Source organism: Lagenorhynchus albirostris, chromosome 7 (genome assembly GCF_949774975.1).
Source record: "Lagenorhynchus albirostris chromosome 7, mLagAlb1.1, whole genome shotgun sequence".
NCBI classification, from domain to species: Eukaryota; Metazoa; Chordata; class Mammalia; order Artiodactyla; family Delphinidae; genus Lagenorhynchus; species Lagenorhynchus albirostris.
Window position 1 is genome coordinate 552,301 of NC_083101.1, and position 24,704 is coordinate 577,004.

The 24,704-nt window shown below is 52.5% G+C and overlaps 1 protein-coding gene across 6 annotated transcripts in view; it reads right to left on the bottom strand.

Annotated features, from left to right (window-relative positions):
• EHMT1 (euchromatic histone lysine methyltransferase 1) overlaps window positions 1–24,704 on the bottom strand; it is a 145,972-nt gene that overhangs the window by 49,666 nt on the left and 71,602 nt on the right. For 4 of the 6 annotated variants that reach the window (XM_060153801.1, XM_060153802.1, XM_060153803.1 and 1 more), the window contains exons 3-8: window positions 21,219–21,775; window positions 13,957–14,137; window positions 10,500–10,657; window positions 10,136–10,324; window positions 2,433–2,510; window positions 1,151–1,271 (exon numbers count right to left, since the gene is read on the bottom strand). In XM_060153801.1, coding sequence (XP_060009784.1) covers window positions 1,151–1,271; window positions 2,433–2,510; window positions 10,136–10,324; window positions 10,500–10,657; window positions 13,957–14,137; window positions 21,219–21,775 — 1,284 coding nt within the window. Of the gene's footprint in view, window positions 1–1,150; window positions 1,272–2,432; window positions 2,511–10,135; window positions 10,325–10,499; window positions 10,658–13,956; window positions 14,138–21,218; window positions 21,776–24,704 lie in introns of those variants that run through there. The other 2 variants (XM_060153799.1, XM_060153804.1) reach the window with 2 other exon arrangements.

Genomic DNA, 24,704 nt, shown 5'->3' on the forward strand with positions numbered 1-24,704 from the left:
CTCGCAAAAGACTTGTATCCAGAACACTGAAAGAGGTCACAACTCAGTGAGAAGATATACGCTCGGATTTTAAAGTAAGCAAAAGGTATAAACGCATTACGAGAAGATAAACCCTAAGATGTGCAACCTCGTTCTTTGGTAGGTAACCGCAATGCGACAGCACCACACACCAACCAGCAGCGCTGGAATCAGAGACTGACCGCGCAAGCGCTGCGGGGGCCCATGCGGGGCTGGACCGCTCCCGTGCTGCTGACGGAACGCAGAGCAGGACGAGTGCTTCGGGAAACAGCTGGCAGCACTAAGAACTGAGACACACAGCATGACCCAGCCACTCTCCACTCCTAGACGTTTACCCCAGATAAACGGAGCATTTGCTCTAGAAACACGTGTACACAAACTCCGCAGCAGTTTATCTGTAAGGGCCAAAAACTGGAAAGAGACCAAATGTCCAAAAGGTGAGGGATAAACAAACCACAGACAGCTGCGCGTGGAACACCTCCCGCCAACAACACCACGGACGACCCTCAGTTACTCTCGGAGAAGCCATAGAGAAGGATCCACCCGTAAACGTTCTCCACAGCGCTAACCCATCTGCGGAGACGACGTGGAGCAGAGGTGCCCGGGCCGGGGGAGGGCTGGCTGCGGAGGGAAGGTCTCTGTCGCACAGCGAGGGTGGCAGGGGTCTCCTGTCACATGCACGTGGTGAGGCCCACCAACCGAACACCTCAGCAACACACACTTCAGGCTACGCCAAGTCCTCCACGGCAAAGCTGCAAAGACGGGGCCCCTGGGCCACTAACTTTGACATCATGCCCTTCCCAGCTGTCCCTTTAACAAGGCTACCTCCAGATCAAGGGAATCTGAGCAAAGGGCTGAGAGCCACTGTGTGGACCAGGACCCGGCCCGCACAGGACACTGAGGGCGGGACACAGGGAAGGTGGGGGCGGTCAGCGTACAGCCATACCACGGGGGCCTGCTGGAAGGAGACCCCCTGGCATCACCTGAGGGTCTCCAATAAAGCTGTTTCTGATGCTTTTAGTTTTTTAAACAGTGGAGTCTTCTGTTCAAATGAAGTTCTACACAGAACCCCAGCCCCAAGCCCCCCACGACCTGCTTCCGCCCGGGGTCCTGTGTGTGGCTCTGTGTTTACCTAGCACGGAGCAGGGCTTCTTTTTACTTCTCCGCCTCCTCTTCCTCGCTGGCTTGATCCAGGGGCTGTCAGGCTTCCCTTTCCTCTTGAGAAACTTCTTCTTGATGCTGGATTCAGAACTCTGAGAACCAAGGGAAAGGAACAGAAAGAGCAAAGCATGGGCGCTCTGAAAGCAAAAGTTCTGTTTTCTTGCCATATCGTGATAATGCAACTAGAAAATTAATTTCACTTTTAGACATTTTTCTAGGTCACATTCTCAAAGACACTCATGCTTTTCCCTAAATATCACTGTAAGCTCAGTTACTTGAGTTTGGCACAAAAAAGAATAAGTGAAAAAGTTCTACCAGTAACTAAATAAGTAAGTTCAGTAAGAGAATCCCCTTTTAATTACATGCACCCATTCATCTCGCTCATGAGAAAAGGAACAAACAAAGCCTCAACGTGCATCAAATCTATGTCCAAATTAGCCATTACATGGAGAACAAGGAAAGAAATGATCATTAATTTACAACATTTCGAGATTCCTGTGAGTACATGTGTCTCAAATCTAGACGCAGAAAGGGCATCTAACTGCCACGAGTTACAGCAGATGCAGAGCATGAACCACTAGCCTTTCTAACGACTCCACCACCAGGATCTCACAACCCCTGTTAACTATGGATAGAAAAAGAAATTTTAAAATGTGTGTTCATGAGATAAAAGGATACACTAAGGGTGGCTCACTGGCCTTTCCAACAGTTGCCCTGGAGCCCGAGCCCTCGTGCTGGGCCCCCTGAGATGCCCAGGTGCCCTGTGCTCCCTCCAGCACCTTGTTCCTGCGCCCCCTTCACAGCAAAGCTCCGGGAAGAAAGTCTGCCAAGAGCAGCACCACAGCTCCCTGCGCTTCAGTCTACGACCCCAAAGGAACACGTTTATCGCCAGACACAACAGCCCTCCCAGTGCTCGTCTCCGCCACCCACGTGGCCACTTTCTCCTTCTCGAGGCACAGACTCCCTTCCCAGCCCTGCCCGATGGCCTGGGCGGCCCGCAGGCTCCCCAGGCTCCGCCCTCCCACCACAGCCCCGCCCTCTGACCCTGTCCCCGTGAGGTCGCATCGCTTGCAGCCCTCAGCTCTGAGCCACATCCAGCCCGCAGAGGGCCTGAGGTTCCACCTCGGAAGCCTCGATCTTCCCTCGCCCGGTCCACCCGGCAGCCCCTCCCTGGCTCTCTGCTCAGCCGCTTTCTCTGCGGCTCCCACATGGCTCCTCTGCCAGGAGCCCCGCGTCACCCGCGCACAGGTTACCAGATCAGACTCGTCTCCGTCCTCCTCCTCCTCCCCGGTGCCGGCCGACTCCTGCTCCTCTTCAGATTCGCCCTCCATCTGAGCAGCCCCGCCAGGAGCCAAAAAGAAAACAAACCAATGAGAGCCGCTGGTGGCAGGCGATCTGACCCGACACACCTTGGAGGTGCCCCCGCTCCCCAAGAGCCCGGCCCGGAAGGGCTGCCCCCATGCCAGGCTCCAGGCTGACCTGGACCACCGATCCGACGTGACTCGAACGTATGCAGATCAGTGCGCATGAGAGACTGCACTCACCGCAAAAAGGTTTTCAGAGGCCACAGACTAATATAAAACGCAAAACCTACCCCCCCGACCCACGAGCCCACCCAGCCCCAGGGCCTCGACCTGCTGCCAGTGCTGGGCACCTGCAGGCGAGCACGGGAGTGTCTGCCTGCAGGGGCAGAGCACCCAGCACGCTTCCGCGTCTTACTCTCTTCTAATGAAAAGTACGCTGTGGGATCTTTCCGTAACAGAACAGCAGAAGCACCTGGGTTCACCTTCTCTACCTACACAGGAGCCGCGCGCCCCCTCCACCCCTCCCCGCGCACCCGGCTGTGGCTCCTCGAGGGGCCACGCAGTGACCGCACCCTCACAATCTCACAGGAAGGGTAAGACCCTCCGGACAAACAGCAGACACGTGCTCCCACCCGTGCAGGACGCTCCGGGTGTGGGGCGCCCACAGGGCACCCCCAGGCCCTCTGAGGGGCCGCACCACCCCCCGAGTGTCTCCCACGCGTGCTCCTCCATTTCTCCCATGTGTATTGTGTGACCACAGCCCCAGCCTGTACTTCCACTGGGTCCTTGCTTTCTTAGTAACTGCGGAAGCTACACACACACACCGTCTGTTAAATATGTTACAAACATTCTCCTATCAAGCTCTATAGGCTCTGCTTCTGCTATTTCTTTTTAAAGTAAAACTTCTGGGCTTCCCTGGTGGCGCAGTGGTAGAGAGTCCGCCTGCCGATGCAGGGGACACGGGTTCGTGCCCCGGTCCGGGAAGATCCTACATGCCGCGGGGCGGCTGGGCCCGTGAGCCATGGCCACTGAGCCTGCGCGTCCGGAGCCTGTGCTCCGCAACGGGAGAGGCCACAACAGTGAGAGGCCCGCGTACCGCAAAAAAAAAAAAAACTTCTGGGGTTTTAATCTGGACAAGTTGAACCTCTCAGTCTCTCCCTTCATGGCTTCTAGGTTTGTGTCTTAAAACAGAAGGCCTTCATTTGAGATTAGAAAAACGGTTTCCAACCTTTTTCCCACACTTAAATATTTTGTGTTGACACTTTAAATCTTCTGGAATTTGCTTTTTTAAATAACAGCTTTACTGATTTATAATTCACCTACACTTAAATTCACCCTTTTAAAGTACACAATTCAGTGGTCTTGAGTGTATTCAGAGTTGTGCAGCCATCACCCCCACCTATTCCAGAATGGAGTGCACATTTGTTGTGCACCTTGATCTAAGGGTCGGCCTTCACTTGGCCCCCAATTTTCCCAACAACATTTATTGAAAAGTTCATGATCCCTTGCGAACAAACTGAAAACCCAACCCTTACAACAAACTGTATCTCTGCAGACAGACAGGTGCAGCGTGGCCACCCTGCTCCGCGCTCTCATGGCTCTGCAGTGCCTGCACGAGTCCCCGCGTGAACCCCCTCCGTATCTGTTCTGCTAACCTCTCCCCCACCCCCCAGCCCGTTCTCACTGTGAACGACTCCCATGTCAGCTGGTCCCACAGAAAATCCTGTGGGAATTTTGATGAGAACAGCTCTGAATTCATGGATAACATGGGGAAAGGGAGATGAAAGAATGGATCTTCTCATTCAGACAAATAATGGGTCATTCCATGAACTTATTCTTTTTTTTAACCTCTTTCAGTAAAGTTTTACTATTTTTTCTTTATAGATAACACACATTTCTTGTTAAATGTATTGCTAAGCACTGTGGTGATATTAAAGACTTACAGCTAATTTTTAGGTGTGATATTGTGGTTTTGTGGTTCAAAGAATCCTTACCTTCTAAGGACCCACACTGATATACCGGCCTCAAGACCGTCCAGGTGGAGCAGGGACTCTGGCAAGCACCAGTGGCTGTACATATGCACAGCCTGACGTGTTCCGTTCAGGAGGTTAACAAGTATTGTCGGGTGTTTACTGATATTATTGACAAGCTGTCCTTATATTTTCCGACTGGCAGGACCACACAAGCTCAGCTCACTGGCTACAGCAGCCGCTCAACTGGTTTCCTTGGATTTCCTTAGATGGGTGATTATATTCCCAGCAAACTCCCTTGTCCTTTAAAAGATTAATGTTTCCTTCCGGTTTTCACCTTACAGCATCACAGCAAGAATGACCAATGTGGCGTGCTCGTGTGAGGGGAGGAAGTGGCAACCCGCACTTTTCTGTTCTTTTTTTTTTTTTGGCTGCATCGGGTCTTACTTGCAGCACGTGGGACCCTTCGATGTGGCATGCGAGCTTCTCTCTAGTTGTGGCATGTGGGTTTTCGCTCTCTAGTTGTGGTACGTGGGCTCTGTAGTTGTGGCATGTGGGCGCTCTCGTCGAGTCGTGTGGGCTCAGTAGTTCTGGTGCACGGGCTTAGTTGCCCCGTGGTATGTGGGATCTTAGTTCCCTGACCAGGGATCGAACCCGCATCCCGTGCATTAGAAGGTGGATTCTTTACCACTGGACCACCAGGGAAGTCCCAACCTACACTCTTTTTATCACTGGTATTAGCAATGGTTTAAAACTTTCGCCATTAAATATAACCTTTTTTGTAGGATTCTGATATCTTTATAATAAGCTTTATTTAAATGTTATCTTTAAATTTCATTGGGTAGTTTCTTATTTTAAAAATACTGAGCAGTGAAACTACCCATCAAAGTGGGCAGATTAACAACTTCCAAAACTCCTGTGACTGTAAAGGGAGGAATAAGGAATAACTCCTTATAAGGAATGAGTACTTGAAAACTGCACACACAGCAGCTACAGAAACAGACGTGAGGCGCTTGGGGTGAGAAGGGAGGGGACACCACAGCTGGCACCTGACTGGACAGACGGTGTAGGACTAAGCCAGGCAGAGGCCACACAGGGCGGGGGACCCGAGCCAGCAGGCCCGTGAGCGCCCGAGACAACCCGCACCCACCTGCCCCATCCACACCAGTGCGGAGACAAGGACACCGGTCATCGGTGAGGAGTCAGCCCCCTACATGGAGAAGGAGGCACCGTGCTGGCCACATACACACAGGGCCTCACTTGCTACAAATCGACTTTTTAGAAGGACAAATAACTACACAGATAAACAGCTGGGTCCCAAACAGGCACTACACAAGAGAAGGCATCCAAACAGCAAATAAACATACAACAAAGTACCCAGGGCTTCCCTGGTGGCGCAGTGGCTGAGGGTCCGCCTGCCGATGCAGGGGACACGGGTTCGTGCCCCGGTCTGGGAAGATCCCACGTGCCGCGGAGCGGCTGGGCCCGTGAGCCATGGCCGCTGAGCCTGCGCGTCCAGGGCCTCTGCTCCGCAACGGGAGAGGCCGCGGCGGTGAGAGGCCCGCGTAGCGCAAAAAAAAAAAAAAAAAGTACCCAAGCTTCTCGGAAACCAGGGAAACGCAAATCAGAACTGCAGTGTGAGAGCGCTCAGCCGCGCCAGGAGGGCAGCCCACCAAGTTTACAAGCCCGTGATGCACACACAGGACGTGCAGCTCCCCTCGCGGATGTGCCAGACATGGGCAACAGCCCCGCTGGAGCCCCGCACACACCCGTCCAGAGGGGTGCGGCCCCACTTGGCTCCCAACGCTCTGGCCTCAGAAACTACCGAGAACAGCCAAGGGCTGTGGGGGCCCGTGAGTCCGTGAACACGCGCCGCCGCAGACACTTACACCTGCGGCGTGGCTCCCTCAAAGGAGAGTGAGAAAGGCAGGTAACATCCCAGGACTATTATAACCCTGGAGGGTCTCAGAGACCCTGGGCCACCTTAAAAACCACCATCACACAACAGTGAAAATGAACTAACAGCATAAATAAATCGCACAAACACAACACAGAGTAAAACGAGCCACACTCAGAAAAAGGAGTGCCTCCTGCATGATGGCACCGAAGCCCAGAACAAGAGCAGAGGCAACCCTGCCACGGGGACCGGAGCGGGGCGCCACCCGCGTGCTCCTGCCCTGGGCACCGCTGACCTGTGCCCCGTCCCCAAGTCCACGCGGCAGGGAGCTGGACCCTGTGACATGCCTTCCAGTCTCTCTCCTTTGCTCCGCTACCTCAGCAGGTCCTGTGAAGAGCTTTCCTGGAGGCCGCAGCCTCCCCTGCCCTTGTCCCCTGATACACGGTTGTGTCTGGCTGACTTTAAGGCAGGTTTAGCCTCAGAACCGGCTGGCATATCTCCCATCTTTCTCGTCTCCGGAACAGGTCACATAACAAATCCATGACTCTCTGTTACTATCACTGATCTGTTTAGATCTGCTCCTGCCATCTTACTTTGTTTTCCACATTTTCTTCTTGATTCTGCTTTTATTTATTTCCTGATTCTTTTGTTAGCTTGATACCCATTTAATTTTCTTCCTTTGTATCAGTATCTAGACTAACTCAGTGTTATTCAGTGTCTAGATTCTTTCCGGAAGATGAGGACCTCCATCAAAATAGAGAATCCAGAGATAGACTCACACTCAAATGCCGCGCGGTGTGTGGCAGAGGTGGCATTTTACCTCAGCAAGAAGCAAATGTCAGTCAGTAAACAGTGCTGGCGCACGGCTCACCACGTGAGGGAGGCCACACAGCCCTGCCCTCACGCTTTGTTCAAAAAGCTTTACTGAGGTATAATTTATATACCATAAAATTCACCCACTTTGACTGTCTCTACCTCACATTTCATCAAAAATTCCCTGAATCAAATGTTTATATATAAAGAATGAAGCCCATGAAGAGTTAGAAGATAGCTTACATCAATATATTCTAAATCGCCACAGGGAAACGTCTGTGTATTGTAATTATAACCCCGAACCCAGAAATCATACAGAAACAGACTAGTATCCATGAGCTCTGACATCGCAGCCAAGGCTGGACAGCACACACCTTCGAGCAACGGGTCAGCTCTGCGCTCACATAAGGCTGCCAGACCACATGACCCAGCGGAAACGGAGTCGCTAGACAACAAATCCTGACAGCCAGTTGTGTGCGAAGCTGCTCGGCACATTCAGACCTGCAGCAAAACACTGAGATACAGGGACATGCAGATGAAAACCTGTCCCTCCCAACTCGCTGCGGCAGAGACCTGGAGATGCCCACATTCTACCTCTCAACAAAGTGCATACTACGAGCCCCGAGTGTCGCCTCTAACAACAGGAAATGGCTTTACGGGGGGGGGGGGGGCGGGGGGCGCACACCCACTGAGGGGCCCGGCCAAGAGCAGCTCGTGGAGCCACAGGCAAAGCTCCTTAAGGAGACTGGACGTCCAGAGTCAAGTCCCCACTGCAGGCGGCAGGGAGTACAGGTCTGTAAAAATCACCGTTCAAAATACCACCACAAGAATTAGGAGACTGCTTCCTTCCTACACGAAAGGGAAAAAATAATAAAAGATGGAAGAGAAAAAAAAAATAAATGATATCTTAAATCATTTTAAAATTTCCTTTAAATCTCTAATGTCAGCATTTTCTACCAATTTATTTTTGAAAAATTATACCTTAATAGCTGGGCCAACATTTAAAATTTTGCCCCAAAACCTGCTAAAAAATAGAACTGGCATAAATGGCTAATATGAATCTGAAATTTAAGCAACACTAAGAAAAAACATGGCCAAACTCCAGAAGCTGAAAGAAAATGCTTTACACACGTCAAAGGCTGTACCCACAGGGCTGATGCAAAGTGCAAAAAGCTAATCAACAAAATCATACACTTCAAACAAGTCACTGTTGCAACAAACTCACTGGAACGTCTCTGCCCATCCTTAGTTTCAGAATTACTCGTAAGGTGTAATGGTCCATCTTAAAGATGCTCCAAAGTTTTCTCAGACAAGTCTGAGGCATGGACAGTAAATCCACGGCTCCACACGTCTGCCTGGCTCTCAGCCACAGTTTCGCCTTCGTGTCTAACTCACCCCTCCCCCAATCAGAAGGGCCCCAACAGCAACAGCCACTCTGCTCAAGTCTGCGCCCGGCACCCCTGGGCCCCCTGAATCACTGAAACCGTACAAGCCCCGTGGTCCCTGTCATGTTGCGGCAAAGACAGAAATGAGGGTCTTTTCTTTTCTGACAAACAAGGAAAATAAAGGAGCCATGGGCAGGCTATGGAAACAACATAAACTGGCCTGAAAGAGTTAATCAATCCTAGCTTTTCTTTTTTTTTTTTTTTTTTTCCCTTGGCTGCACTGGGTCTATCGTTGCTGCAGGCGGGCTTTCTCTAGATGTGGCGAGCGGGGGCTACTCTTTGTTGCAGTGCACGGGCTTCTCACTGCAGTGGCTCCTCTTGTGGAGCACGGGCTCTAGGGCATGCGGGCTTCAGTAGCTGTGGTTCGTGGGCTTCAGTAGTTGTGGCTCGCGGGCTCTAGAGCGCAGGCTCAGTAGTTGTGGCGCACGGGCTTAGTTGCTCCGCAGCACATGGGATCTTCCCGGACCAGGGCTCAAACCCATGTCCCCTACACTGGCAGGCGGATTCTTAAGCACTGCGCCACCAGGGAAATCCCAACCCTAGTTTTATTTTAACTGTTACTAATCTGTAGTGTCTGTAACTAGACTTATCCTTCACAAAGCTAACCTCTAACACTCTCTGACATTATGTGAATTACATCCTGCACTCCCCTGTAGGAAATCACCCCTTGTAGCGTTCTGCATTTTAGAAAGAAGGTCGCAGCCGATAACCCAGCCGATAACAAACGGACCCAATTACCAGGCTGCCTGTCACCTGTTTTGAAATAATGCAAGAAGAAGAAAAATTCAAGACCTTCATTACTTTGATCCTTATCACCTATCCGCAGACTGCAAGCTCCACCTCTAAGACCTCTCCTGATTCCCCGGGGAGGGGGGGGCACAGTTCTTGAGGCACTAGCCTGCTGTGTTCCCTTTTTGCCTGGCAAAGAATAAAGCTATTATTTCTTTTCCTCCAAAACTCTGTCTCCACATTTCTGTTCGGCACCGGTGCACAGAGAGCCAAGACAAGGCATCACCACCCCCAGCCGGTGCCACGCCTTCAGGGCCACCAAACCGCCAACTCCGAGCTCGTCCTGGGTGGACACGGATGAAGCGTCCATACCAAGGACACGCCAGCACACGTACCACCCCACAGGGCTGTCAGCAGCCCTGGGCACTCACTCCACTGGGAGGACAGAGGCCTCACCTGCGGAAGGACCACACCTGTGCCGGGTGCCTGGGACACCGTGCCAAGGCCAAGGGCAAGCCGTACTGGCACTCGGTCAGCCACGGTTAGCAGTCTGGGTTATTAATGGTATTATTCCTGTCACTCCCAAGCCTAAAAATGCTCAGGCCGTTTACTTCCATGAACGCTGCACGGGAAGACAAACACTTCTCTGATGAAAATAAACTACCTAAAAATTCAAGAGAAATAAAATACAAGAATCCCAGCCAGAAGTAAACAGGGGGCTTTATTAAGGCCCAGAAGCGCCCAGCCGCCACCCCTACCCCCGCCAGGACCGAGGTCTGCGGTGTGCGTCCCGCCCACCTTCTGGCTGCGGTCAGGCTCCAGCGCACTGTCCTTGGAGGCCCTGCTGCCCTCGGCAGGGAACGCGGTGGCCGGCTGGGCGCCCTGGTCCTCATCCTCCTCCAGCTCCTCCGAGTCGTCCTCCTCAGAGTCCATGTCTAGGCTCTCCCCGTTCACGTGGAGGGAGCCGTCACCCAGGTCCTTCTCGCCCTGGAACACGCCAGAAGCCCACGTCAGGACCCCACCAACTCCTCGGGGCAAGGCCCACAGGGCGGGGCAGGGGAGGGGGTGGCGACTGTGCCGGAAGACGAGAGCTTGGGGCGGGCGGGGGCCACCCTGGAGCAGAGATGGAGGGCAGCCCCCGCAGCCTGGCCTGCACCCTTACCTTGGAGCCCACCGTGGAATGAGTTATGCTCTTAAACATCTCAATCACCGTCCTCTGTTTTAACACTTTGGTCTTTTTCTTAGGAACCAGGCTATAGGTTCCCATTCTTCGTTTTTTCTTCCGAGATACTGCAGCTGCTAAAACAAAAGGCAAGCAAGCTAAAAAAAAAAAAAGTCAAAAGGGGACGAGAGAAGAAAAGAAATGCCATTCAAATGTTTTTAGAGGTAGGTGACAGTTCACAAACTCTCATCACCAAAATCATCAGCACTCAACAGTGTCTTAAGTTGCACAGAGAAAGCTGAAAACCCGTCACAGATACAGGATTTGTCCACAAGGAGACACCGAGCTGTACGGAGGGCAAACGTGAGCACCCCCTCCCGAGCAGGCAGCACAACACCAGGAGACCCTCAAGCTGGCAGGAACGGGCCCGGGTGCACCTGGGACAGCCTCTGAGCAGGGCTCTCCGAGGGGCTGAGAAGGAAGGGCCTCCTCCAGACGCCCTCCTGCTCGTGTGTCCAGAGGGTCCACCGCTGACGTGCAGCCACTGAAGAGTGGACTTACACCACTGTCACCTGGACCCTCCATCCTCGCTCAGCACTTCACGGACCACAGGGAAGGATACTGGAAACAAGGGCCCAGCGAGCTATCCCTGCACACAAGGGCCAGGGAGGGAGAGGCCTGGGAGCAAGGTCTCCTGACAAGCGCAGCAGTGGAGGGGGTACCGAGCAGGGGCTTGGGGACTCGTGGCCCCTGACGCCATTCTGGGCAAAGCAGCCCCAGGTTTACTGCTTTGACAGAATGAGGGTCTCTGTGATGTTTTATTTTTGTAAAAAGTTCCAGGGTATAAAAAAAAAAATCTGAAAACCACTGCTTTAAACACAGAGGAACTCCACGAAAGGGCTGAAAGAAATACCTTACGTTTTATTTCTACGAAATGCAGAGAAGGGATACGGGGAGAAAGGATGCACGTCGGCCATGGGCGCCGGGGGTCAGAATGACAGCCCCTCGCCGGTGCGTGGCGAAGCCAGGACACTGAGGACAATCGCCACGTGGGCCACACGTGTTTACGTGGAAACGCCGACCGTCCACGCGCTGAACAGAGCACAGGTGAGCTGGCGGAGGTGCCCCCCCCAGGAGGAGGCGGGTGGGTTGTGAGCTCCGTGCAAACTTGCCATCTCGTCTCCGCTCGCGCCACAGCACGACGGCAAGAGCAGGCCCTCCGGGGCGGGGCTGTCACCACAGTGACAAGAAGAGATGGCCCGAAAGCGTGCACTTCCTGTGACAGCGTAATGCACCGGCCAGGGGAAGTGGGGAGGAGGAAGGTTTGAAGAACGAGGCAGGCAGTTCCAGGTCTGCAGCGACGCCGTCACACAGGGCCACGTCCCCACGGGCCCCTGCTCCCCCCGCCCCCGGGGTGAGGACGCTGCAGGCACAGCAAGAGGGGCCTGCCACCTCCCTGGGGAGGGAGCCGGGCAGCTGCTGCAGGAGCGCCAGGCACCAGGCTGTTCACACTGTCCTGAGCCCGCAGGCCCCGTCTCCGCCTCCGGCCCTCAGGTAAGGAAACAGAGGCAGAGAAGGACCCATGTGGGAAACTGCTAAACACACTCAGCATTTCTGTTTAGAAAACTTGGATTGAACAGATAAGGAAATAATAAAGCTAAAATAGGAACAATCTTAATTTTTATTAAGATAAAAGATCCTTGTGGCTTGCAGGATCTTAGTTCCCTGACAAGGGACTGAACCCACACCCATGGAGTCCTAACCACTGGACTGCGAGGGAATTCCCCAATCTTAACTTTTTAACAGAAGTACCGACTCCTGACATTCCTCGCCAAGCCCTACACACATGGGTTTAATTCCACAGAGACATGCAACTCTGTCCAGCTTTAACTCTTTGAAACAAACAATACTGAGTTGAAATAGACCAAAAGTTGGAGGTGGTGGGGAGACAGACTGACCCTGTTTTCTAACCAACCACAGCGCTCCAACAAACAGAACAAGGACTCCCTGGAGACACAGCTAGTCCCAGGACTGGGGAAGGACAAGACGGGCTGGGTCCACCTGGTGTAGCCAGGAAGTCCTCACAAAGTGATGGGGTCACATCGGAGGACTCAGGAGCCAGCCTGAAGGGCAAACCTGGGGCAATTTGAACATGACGGTGACGGACTGGAGCCCAGAGACTCACAAAAGGATCCGTGAGTTGAGACAGAGGCAAGGCTGGAAAGGGGAGGCCCTTCATTCCAGCAGAAGCTCCACTAGGAAGTAAGGACAGGGCAATGGAATTGGAAGCCATCCTGGGACGATCAGTCTGGGAGTGGGTCCCTAGATGCTCAAGCTGCCAGGTGGGACCATGCAACCCTCTAAGTCCCGTCTCCAAAGACACAAAGGACAACAACCCAAGGGCCTGTAGACCCAGCCCTGCCACAGCAGGACCAACACCCACACCCCACTCCCAGGGGACGCAGCAAGGACACACGCCCCTCGGGGACGGCAGTGACCCGAGCCTGACCCGGGAAGACAGCAGCGACCCCAGGGGGATGCTCCAGATGTCCAGACGCACACTAAGGGACTGCAGGAAGCCGGCCAGAAATGCCTCCTGGGACAACTGACTGGCAAAGGCGAGCGGGGCCTGAGGCCTGGACGACGTGTCACACGGGGGGCCCTTTCAGGCTCTGACACTACAGCGACTGCCCGAGAGGGCGCCACGCACAACAGGGACGCGCCCAGGGCCCCATGTCTGCAACTTCCACGCACGTTCAGAAGTAAACGTTACACGCTGGGCGGGAGAAGGATGCGCAACTGTGCACGGGGTGGAATGGAGGGAGGAGGACGGGGGAGGCCACAGGCATCCTCTGCAGAACCTCTGGTCTGAAATTACTGATAAGCAACAAGTGTCCTGAAAGTCCTAAGGAAGACAGGCCCCAACCAGCACATGACCACCCCAGGGCAGCCCCTCGGGGGGCCGCCTCCCCCTCGTCTGTGAGTCCTCAGCGATGTGAGCCGGGCCTGGCAGAGAGGCCTGTCTGCACTGGAGGGGTCTGCAGAGGAAGCAGGCTCTACGGGCACGCCTGCCACGGCAGCCTCCCTGGGGGCCGCTCACCAGCGCCTCCCTCCTGCGAAAGGCCCCACAAGGCACCCGATGCTCCTCCACGCCCCCAGGTGAGCGTGAGGAGAGGTGGCTCGGGGTGGGAGGGGGCCGCCCCACGGCCACCCGCACCTGAACCACGGCGCCCCTGCAGTACTGAATCCATGAGCTGGGAGACTCCTCAAATCCAGAGCCCTCCACCCAATCAGACCAAGGCCGCAGACTGTCAGAATGAAAACGATCTTCACCTGGAAGCTGAAAACAAGCGGAGGACGCGACACAGCACCGGGTGAGGGTGGAGCGGGGCCCGCGTCCTCTGTGGTGCAGGCTCGGGACACGCCCGAGAGAAAGGCGGCGGCAGGTTCCCTTTACCTGTCTGTGCCTTCGTGGTGGCCACGTAGCACTGGTTTTGAGGTAGCGACTGGTGAAGGGGCGGGAAGGGGGGTAAAAGCTGCTGTCGTCCAAAATCCGAGGCATTTCTGCTCAACTCCTCTTTCGGCTCCTCAGGATCACGGGCGTCCCGGCCTTCCCTGGGGTCCTTACTGGCCGCGTGCTTCAAAACAAAGACAACGCGACAATGACGCACAGGCAGGCAGCGATGAAACAGCGTGCCTCTCCCACCAAACCACTCCCCCGAGAGATGTGCGCTGAGGAGAGAGGGGAGAGCGCAGAAACCCGCTGCCACCAGAGCGCCTGTGACAGGCGCGGGTCGGCGTCACAGGCCAAGAACAGAGTCTGCGTTTCTGCAGGGAAGTAGCAGCGGCTGTGACACATGCGGCACCCAGAACCGGGACCGTCTCCCACCTGGGCCTTTACAGAAAGCCAGCCAGCCTGTGATTTAGGTAATAAACTATGACTACGTTTGCAAATACCCAGATGGGGCACATTCCAGGTGATCACGGCTACACAGTGCACATCCCCCAAGTGGTTTTCACGCCACGACAGATCATCATGTTACACCTTAAAGACGCTTTTGCTCAGTTTTACCCATTTCCTCAGTGTCTCGGCCTTAGCCTTCTGAGACCACAACAGCCTGTGATGTGGACGTCAACCCCCTGGCACCGACCAACAGCCCTGCCTTTGCTCCGGACACTACTCAGCACCCCACCACCACTTGCTTCCCCAGAGTCACCTACAGCCTTGAGACAGTCTGATCTCAAACCCGATTCCACTGAACCACATTTCGTTGTGCACAAAGCAGGTGTGATCCTTCAATGTATGGGGCAGGGAAACTGGACAGCCACCTGCAAAAGGATGGAGGTGGACCTTCACCTTATACCACTGACAGAGATTAACTCTGAACAGATCAAAGACCTAAAACTGTAAGACTCCTAGAAGAAAACGGGGGAAGCTTCATGACATTGGATTTGGCAATGAATCCTTGGATATTACAACAAAAGCACAGGCAACAAAAGAAAAAAGATAAATTAGACTTTATTAAAATTAAAAATTTCTTATAGGGACTTCCCTGGTGGTGCAGTGGTTAAGAATCCACCTGCCAATGCAGGGGACACAGGTTCAAGCCCTGGTCCGGGAAGATCCCACATGCCGCAGAGCAACTAAGCCCATGCACCACAACTACTGAGCCTGCGTTCCAGAGCCCGCGAGCTACAACTACTGAAGCCCGCGCACCTAGAGCCTGTGCCCCACAACAAGAGAAGCCACCGCAGTGAGAAGCCCGCGCACAGCAACAAAGAGTAGCCCCAGCTCACTGCAACTAGAGAAAGCCCGTGCGCAACAACGAAGACTCAACGCAGCCAGGAATAAAAAAATAAAATAAAAAATTTCTTATAAATCAAAACCACAATGAGACATCACCTCACGCCTGTAAGAATGGCTATCATCAAAAAGACCACAAATAACAAACGTTGGAGAGGGTGTGGAGAAAATAGAATCCTAGTGCACTGCTGGTGGGAATGCAAACTAGTGCAGCCACTATGGAGGTTCCTCAAAAAGTTAAAAATAGAACTACTATATGATCCAGCAATTCCACTCCTGGGTATTTATCCAAAGAATACAAAAACAATAGTTCAAAAAGATAAATGCACCCCTGTGTTCACTGTAGCACTATTTATGATAGCCAAGATGTGGAAGCAACCTAAATGCCCGTCAACAGACAAATGGATAAAGAAGATGTGGTGTATTTATACACACACACAATGGAATATTACTCAGCCATAAAAAAGAATGAAACCTTGCTGTTTGTGACAATACGGATGGATCCAGAGGTACTACACTAAATGAAATAAGTCAGAGAAAAAGACGAATACCATGATTTCACTTATATGTGGAATCTAAAAAGCAAAACAAATGAACAAACATAACAAAACAGAAACACTCATAAATACAGAGAATAAATAGCGGGTAGAGAGGTGGGGGAGGACAGACAAAACAGGTGAAGGGGATTAAAAAGTACAAACCAACAGTTATATAATAAGTAAGTCATGGGGATGTAACACACAGCATGGAGAATACAGTCAACAATACTGTAATAACTTTGAATGGTGACAGATGGTAACTAGACTATTCCTGGTGATTCTTTTGTAATATAAAGATATTGAATCACTATGCTGTAAACCTGAAACTAATATATTGTAAGTCAATTACACGTCCATTAAAATTTTTTTTAATTTCTATGCATCAAAGGACAAAATCAATAGAAAGAAATGGCAACCTATAGAATGGGAGACAATATTTGCAAATTATATATCCGATAAAGGAATCATGCATAGAATATATAAAGAACTCTACAGCTCAACAACAAAAAAAAAAACCCAATTTAAAAATGGGTAAAGCATCTGAATAGATATTTCTCCGAAGAAGACATACAAATGGCCAAAAAGCACATGAAAAGATGCTTAATTTAACATCACTGATCATCAGGAAAATGCAACTCAAAACCGCAATGAGACCACCTCACACTCCTGGGATGGCTACTATCAAACAAACAGAAAACAAGTGTTGGTGAAGGTACGGAGACACTGGGGCCTCGGTGCGCTGCTGGGGGGAAGGTAAAATGGCGCAGATGCTGTGGACAACAGCGTGGGGCTTCCTCAAGAAGTAGATGGAATTATCCTATGATCCTGCCAATTCCACTTCTGGGTGCACACTCTGAAGAATCAAAAGCAGGGACTCGAAGAGCTCTTTGTACAACTGTGTTCACAGCAGCATCGTTCACGACAGACAAGGGGTGGAGGCAACCCAAGTGCCCACTGATGGATGATGGATAAACTAAATGTACATGTGTGTATACGTACACGCATGCAATGGAATGTTATCCGGCCTTAAAAAGGAAGGAAGTTTTGACAGAGGCTACATTGTCTTGAGGACATTGTGCTGAGTGAAACAGGCCAGGCACAAAAGGACAAATCCTCATATGAGGGACCAAGCCTAGTCAATCCGAGACAGAAAGTAGATGTCAGGGCCCAGGGCTGGGGGTGGGGACGGGGAGTGAGTGTTTAATGGGGACAGAGCGTCAGTCTGTGGAGACGAGGAAGTCCTGGGGAGAATGGTGGTGACGGCCGCACAACAATGTGAATGTGCTTAATGCCCCTGAGCTGGATACTCAAAAATGGTTAGAATGGCAAATTCTATGTTATGCGTATTTTAATACAGTGTCCACATCTCTGGGAGTCGACATCGGGGAGATGCCAACAGGCCTGCCAGGGGCGGCCCTGGACTCGGCTTCTCCCAGCGGGACCCACGCTCAGCCCTCTGGCTCCTCTGCCAGGCTCCCCGCCTGGGCCCGCACGCAGCTCCTCCTCACACAGCTCAGGCCGAGGCCTCCTCCGTGGCCTCCACCGCTAACATGCCCTGGCACAGACAGCCCTGGTAAAGGTAACCTGTTAGCTGGGTCAGGTCTCCAGTCCTCCTCAAATACGTGGGCTTTGTCTCAAGGTCACTGCTCTGACACGACCGCTCCCTGGCCCCGCCCACGAACGACCTCAGAGCCCACGCAGCTGACACCCCCACCAGTGCTTGCAAGACAGATGTGACACAGGAGCTTAAAGGGTAAGTGGGTGAAGGCAGAAGCTAAGTCTGAGAAGGCAACAGCCACGTGAGGCTCGCTCTCACTCGGGCACAAAATCCATTCTTTGATTCAAGGTATTATTTTTGAAAATCTAAAAAACAAAATTAAAAACTGCTGAACTTGAGTGAAGACCCTAAACTCTGTTAGGGCCCCATCATCTGACAAAGCAAACCCACCGAGGCGGAGCGGCTGGCGCCTGACCTCCCGGCGGGGCACCGCAGAGCCCCAGCCAGTCCCCCACGTGGAGAGAGGACCCACGCCAACACCTACCTGCCACGCGCGCGGGTCACAGTGTGTGACCCAGACGCCCGAGGGCAACCGCGCCTGGCCCCCGCTGGCCTCCCCACCTCAGTGCTCACTCTGCTCAGCGGCTCTCCCTTCCTCACCCCAGCCACTGTCGGGCCTGGCCCAACTGGGGCGAGTCCTCACACCCACCTGGTGCCCCCACTTCCGGGTGCAGCAAACACCCACCTGCACCCCAGCTGCAGGAGGACCCGCCCCACCCGTACTGAGAGTACCCAGCCAGGCCCGCATCTTCTCTCCAGAACCCAGGGACTACTGGGGGGCCGTGTGGAAGGAGCCAGGGAGAGCGCAGGGACACAGCCACCCAAGGAGAAGCCAGAGGTCCCCGTGTGGCACCTCCAGGAATGAGCACAATTCAGTTAGGGAGACGGGTCTACACTGGCGTGCCAATGCGGGATAAAAGGGTCTCCTTCCAGAAGTTCTCACTTCCTTTGCGTGAACGGTGGCTGAGTCTAACCCTGTGTCGGCACCTTCTGATGGCACAGGCATTGGGTCCGAGAGGGAAACTGGCTCTGCCCTGCCTGGGGATGCGAGGCCACCAGGCTGTGAAAACCCCTGCATTTTTAAACTCTTAAAGTACAATGGATTTCTTGCCATAAGCATGTAACACTCTTTCTATCATGGGGATGACTGTTTTCAAAACGCAATTTTCAATAAAACATGCTTTCCTAAGAAAAGCAAACAAGACTAAACTGGGTCTGGGGAGAAAAGAAGCCAGAGGGCAGGAGAGGCCAGGTCTGGACCTGGGCCGGGAGCCAGGAGGGCACCCCATCTCCACGTCTCCAATCCCCTCTTCCGGCAGGGGTCCCAGGAGCAGATGAAGTTTCCAGGGTGTGGAGCGGATGGGCTTGGTCTTCAGGAAATCAGGTTCCAAAGCCTCAAAATCCTTCCCTTTTCTTTCACTACAAGTGACCAGCCCGAGAGTGCTCAGTAATTTCCAACAAAGTATGTGTTGCAATTGACTGCAAGCTGCTACTAATCACAATAACTCCAACCAGAACAAAGCTAACCCTCAGATAAACCTTATGGTCAGAGATATTTCGTGAAATTAAATTTCAGATTGCTTTTTTTTTTAAACCCCTAGAGGGATATAAAAAGATGTTGGAGAATAAAAATACATTAGAATAAAATTCTAAAGTGGGGATGGAATAAGAGTACGATTTCGAGGAGATAAATAAACAATGTTGTCTGACATGCATTTTAAACTCGATAATGCTGGGCCAAAACATGGTAGGTGAATAAATAAATAAACTTCACCCTAAGCCTCAAATCTAACACAAAAATTAATTCACAACAGGCCATATATTTAAAGTTCACATAAAACTAAAAAACTATGAAAATTAGAGACAATCTTCAGGATCTAGGGCTGGGTGAAGAGTTCTTAGGCATGACAGCAAAAGCACAGCCTTAAAAGAAAAAAACTGTGTAAGCTGGACTACATCAAAATGAAGAACTTCTGCTTTAAGAAAAACCATGGGGTCTTCAGTAGCGAAAGGATGAAGACCAGCTACAGACCAAGTGAAAATATCTGCAAACCAACACTTGGCAATGGTCCATATCCCAAACTCTCAAAGCTCCCAAAATATTTAATTGTAAAGTGGGCAAAAGATATGAAAGACATTTCACCAAAAAGGACATACAGATGGCAAATAAGCACATGAAGAGTTGTTCAACGCCATCAGTCATTAGGGAGGTTCAAACTAAAACCATGACGAGGAATCACAGCTACGACAGAGAAGAGGCAACACCAAACACCCCTCTGGAGGACGCAGGGACATAGAATGTAGTAGCCTGTGCAGTGCAGCGTGGCGGTTACTTATAAAACTAAATATCCAATTACCACATAGCCTTGCAACTGAGCTCCTGGATATTTTACCCAGAGAAGCGAAAACTTTCATCCAAACAAAAATGTGTACGTGAATGTCCAGAGCAGCTTTAATGGAGCACCCCAAGGCTGAGAACCCCCAAATGTCCCTCGATGGGCGAGCGGTTACACACGCAATACTTGTCGACACGCAAAGGAGGGCCCTGCAGACATAGCCTGGGTGGGGGGTCAGGGGTGCGGAGTGAGGGAAGAAAGCCCCCGAACTCTGCCATCCCGCGTTTCAGAACACCTGAAACAACATGCCTCCAGAGATGGGGGACGGGGTCAGGGACGGCCGGGGTGACCACAGAGGGAGGCTCGCAGTGCTGGGTGGGCACGTAAACCCACACTGTGGTACCCTGGGAGAAACCGGCTGGAGGGGACATGGGCTCTCTCTGTACTATCTGTGCAGCCTCCTGTGAACAATTATTAAAAAGTTTAACTTTCGGCACGTACATAAAAATACTACGAAAGGCAGAAGTCAGGCCAGGGCTGGTCAGGCTGGGGGCGTCAGGGGCCCCACGCTGCGTGGGCAGTGGGCCGCGGCCCAGCTTCCAGCACCCCCCCGGCTCCACAGTCACAGCAGGCAGGCGACAGCCAGGCAACAGGGAAGCACAGAAACAAAGATGTGCACGCTCCTGGAGGAAAGTCATTTCAGGGGAAAAATCACCCGACCAAGAGGTGCCAAGGCCAGACAGAGCCCCCACGTGAGGAGACGGGAGTTGTCACCAAGACCATGCAAGGGTTATAACTGTCTTTTGAAGGATAAGACAAAGATGTAACTAACAATGCAGGTATTCTTAAAAAACTAATCCAAGACACTGGATATGAAAAATATAACTGTCAAACTGAAAACATCAACATGTGGAATGACCAGCAAGACCGAAGTGCTGGGTCTTGAGGGACAAATGATGGAGCTGGAGAAGAGGGGAGGTCCAGGGAGGGAAGCCGTGCAGAACCTTCTAGAGCTGGAGAAACACACGGGTCAGGCCGCGGGGCCCCTGGGGAAGGGTCCGACCCGCACCAGCAGCACCAGCACAAGCAATGCCAGGCGTCTGACTGCACACCCGGACTTCGTGCAGGAAGCAGGGAGCAAACCACGCCCTGTGTCTGTAGCGCGTCACTCCCGGGCCCCAGCCGCCCTCCTGCCTACTCACTCCCCAGAGAGACAGGCGGGTGCTGAGTCTCCCAAGCCAGTAACTCCCCAACGCGGACGAGGAGCTCCCGGTGAGCCCAGGCACCTACGAGGAGAAGCCCAGAAAGCAGGCTGACGGGTCACACTCAGGAACCCTACAAGGCCCGCAGGCAACCGTGGCTGACGACCCCACCACTTCCCGGCCTCTCCCCTCCACGCACAGAAGTCCACTTGCCATCCGCACACGAAACAAAAGAGGAGACAGACAGGAGAGCGGCCCCACCCCAACAGGGACGCGTTACCAGGCCCGGGATGGACTTCGGCATGGTCTTCCGAGCCCTGTGGACCTTGACGTCAGCGCCCGGGGCCGGGGCCTTCTTGTCCTCTGTGTCCTTGCTGCCTTCCCCGGGCTTGGCTGGCATGGCGGCCGGCGGCTGGGGAAAAGCGCCAGGAGTCCTCCCTTTGCCAGCCCCGCCAGGGAGGGTCTTCGCGGCGTGACCGGGCAGGGAGGAGGCCAGGGCGCCAGCCACCCGCAGCGGTGGCTCAGACAGGGGGGCCTTGCCGAGGAAGTAGCCGTTGCTCCCGACGACGGGAGTCTGAGTAAAGCCGTCGGCTCGGATGTGGTTCTGCTTCCCCACCTCAGTGTCTCTGTCCAAAATCCCATTTTCTGCTATCCGGGCCACCGGACCGGCTACTTCCTGCGGGCTGACTCTCGTGCTTTCCTGAGTGTGCTTCACAGCGGCCGGGTGGCCGTTGGCATCGCTCTTGTCGCAGGACCCGTTGGTTTCCCCGTCTGCAGCCACATGGGCCTCCCCTCCCTGCTGCTCTGCCGAGCCTTCATCAGCAGCCATAGGTGACCCTACGGAAGGAGGAGAAGAGTCAGTGGCTGCCCCGCCTGCGACCCCAACACGAGAGCCCCCACTGCCCTGCTTACACAAAACTGTCTGAAGAAAACCCACTTTATTTCATAGACAAACATTTGAGTTCAGACGGATTAAATATAAAGTATGTCACAGACACTGTCTCGACAGTGAGTCAGTTAAGGGGGGAATGACCCCATCCCCAGAAGGGCGGTCTGCGCCCCGCCCCTAGTGAGGTGTGGGTGGGGTGTGGTCCTTGAAACAAACACCCCACTCCTCCAGTGAATTCTTAAAAGACTTCCAACACATTATGCAGGATTTACATATCCTCCAGGAACAAATTCACCACTGGAAAATAAAACTGGGTAGGATTCAGAGACAGGAAACAAGGCCTCGGGAGCAGCTTCCCAAAAACAGACCTAAAGAAAACAGGGTGAGTTTTCAGTCAGCCAGAAGCCTCGTTACAAACCCCTGGTCTCTGAAGCGTGTCTCCTCAACTTGATAAACAAGAAACACACTTCCCACCAGCAGATCGCCACATGCGGAGCCTCACTACAGACCCCAGCAGAAAGCTCACAGTTACAGCGCTGGGTGCAGAGGGGCTGTGGTCACGTCCAAGACCCCACCACCCATCACCCCTGTACCCCTGTTTACAGCACATCACCTGCCATGACTCCATCACGACTGTACTGGCCCCTGCAAGGAGAGGTCCACGTTCACTACTGTACCCTGAGCACAGAAACACAAGTGCAGTAAGTACTGTCTGAATGAATAAACAGCTATTAATTTTTTTTAAAACCCTTGGCAAAACTGAATAGGTGAAAACCTACTCAACTTGGAGAAGGCCGCATGCCAACTTACAGCAAAGATACACTTATTCAGAAATGTTGCATGAATTCCATGTAGGATCAGAAACAACATCAGGACATCCATTAACACCACAAAGGTTCACACAAGAGTGGGGTCCCAGATGACCCCACGGGAGAGAGAAACGAGGAGCAAGGCCTGGCGACAAGGGTTAGGCTCTCCTGCACACCTGGTCCGTCAGCAAGTCAAACACGAGTGCAGCAAGGCTGCCAAATGTGAAATCAAGTACAAAAACCAAAGGCATTTTTCTACGCTGGCCTTAACTTTTGAGAAAACATAAGGAAAAAAAAAGACAGTATTCATAAAAAAGCAGGAAAAACTATAAAGGATATAAAAGTTTAACCAAGATCATGCAAAGTCTCTGCAGAGAAAAAAAATTTTAATGGAAGTATCTCACGACCTTGAACGTGACGGCAAAAATACAAAGATGCATGTCGCCTCAAACTGACTCTCTAAGTTCAATGATACCCTAATCAAAATTCCAATCAGTGTATTGAGGAACTCCATAACCTTATTCTGAAATGTGCAGGGAAAACAAATTTTCACAAACAGCAAAGTAAATCGTGGAAAAGCACAGCAAAGGAAGGGGAAATGGGCCTCTCCCAACACAAAGGAGGACGGGGATGCGGACAGTCACACCCCTGGGGCGTCGAGCACAGCCACCCAGGGGCCAGACGCTGACAGGTGCTCAGAAAGGCAAGCTCCTAGGACAAATGCATCTCAACTTGCAAAAGAATAAAGTTGGACCCTTACCTCACACCATATACAAAAATTAACTGAAAACGTTTCCAAGATCTGTAACTATAAAAAGAAAACACAGGCATAAATCTTTATGATCTTCTATGAAGCAATGGTTTCTTAGATGCTATAACAAAACCACAAGCAACCAAAGAAAAACAGGTAAGTTGGACTTTATTTTGTGCTTCAAAGGATACCATCAAGAAGGTGAAAAGACAACCCATAGATTGGAAAAGAGTATTTGCAAATCACACATCTGATAAGGAACTTGTACCTAAAATATATTTTTAAACACCTCTGACAATGCATTAATAAAAATCAATAACCAATTTTAAAAACGGGCAAAGGATCTGAATTGACATTTCTCCAAAGAAGATACACAAATGGCTAATAAGCACATGAAAAAAATGCTCAGCATCGCCAGCCAGCAAGGAAATACACATCAAAACCACGACGAGATACCACTTTGCACCCACTAGGACAGATGGAACCAAAAAGAAGGTGCCGACGAGTGTTGTCGGGAGCCGCCCTCGCTGCTGGGGGGCATGGACGTGGTGCAGCTGCTGCAGGAATCAGTCTGGAGGTTCCTCGAAAGGAGGGCCCAGGCCTGGGCGCAGGGGCCGTGTGCAGAGGAGACTGGCACCTGGCATCACTCATCCACAACTTCTTTTAGAAAAGGGCCCAGGAGGGCAGACAGAGTGGGAGCCCAAGGAAGGGAACATTTCAAGGAACAGGGAGGAAGACAGCGCCAGAAGGAAAACGCTGAGGCAGGTCTTCAGAGGTCCCACCACTGTGAGCAAAGGGACAGGCAGCACAGTGTGCAGGGCAGCTCCGGGAGGGAAGCGCCCCAGGGCCAGCCGGGGTGCAGCAGAGAGGGGCCGGTGGGCCGGATGAGGCACCCTGAGGTGCAGGGCGAGGGCAGAAAGCAGGGCAGGGCCATGGCCTTCCGTCCAAGCTGGGCTGTCTGGAGAAGATGCCCCAGGGAGAGAGGGGGTGAGGCTGGAAACAGCCCTGGGAAGCCAGGCAGGCAGTTGCCCAACCCCCACCCCACTCAGCTCCCTGAGTCCCAACAGCTCTACTAGAACCTGAAGCATTTTGGTCACATGCTAAGCGACACACTCACAGGTAAGACGGTCCTGCCCTGTGGCCTGGGCTGCTGGGTCCCTTCTCTCAAGCAAGGCTGCCCTGCCATCAGCCCCAAGCTGGGGGCCCATACTCTGCCTTCACCCACTGTCACCCTCGGGTGTGCACGGGGTGGTCACAAAAGCAGAGGACCCCGTGGATGTGAAAAGGTGTCAGAGCAGCATGTGGGCCCACCAGGGA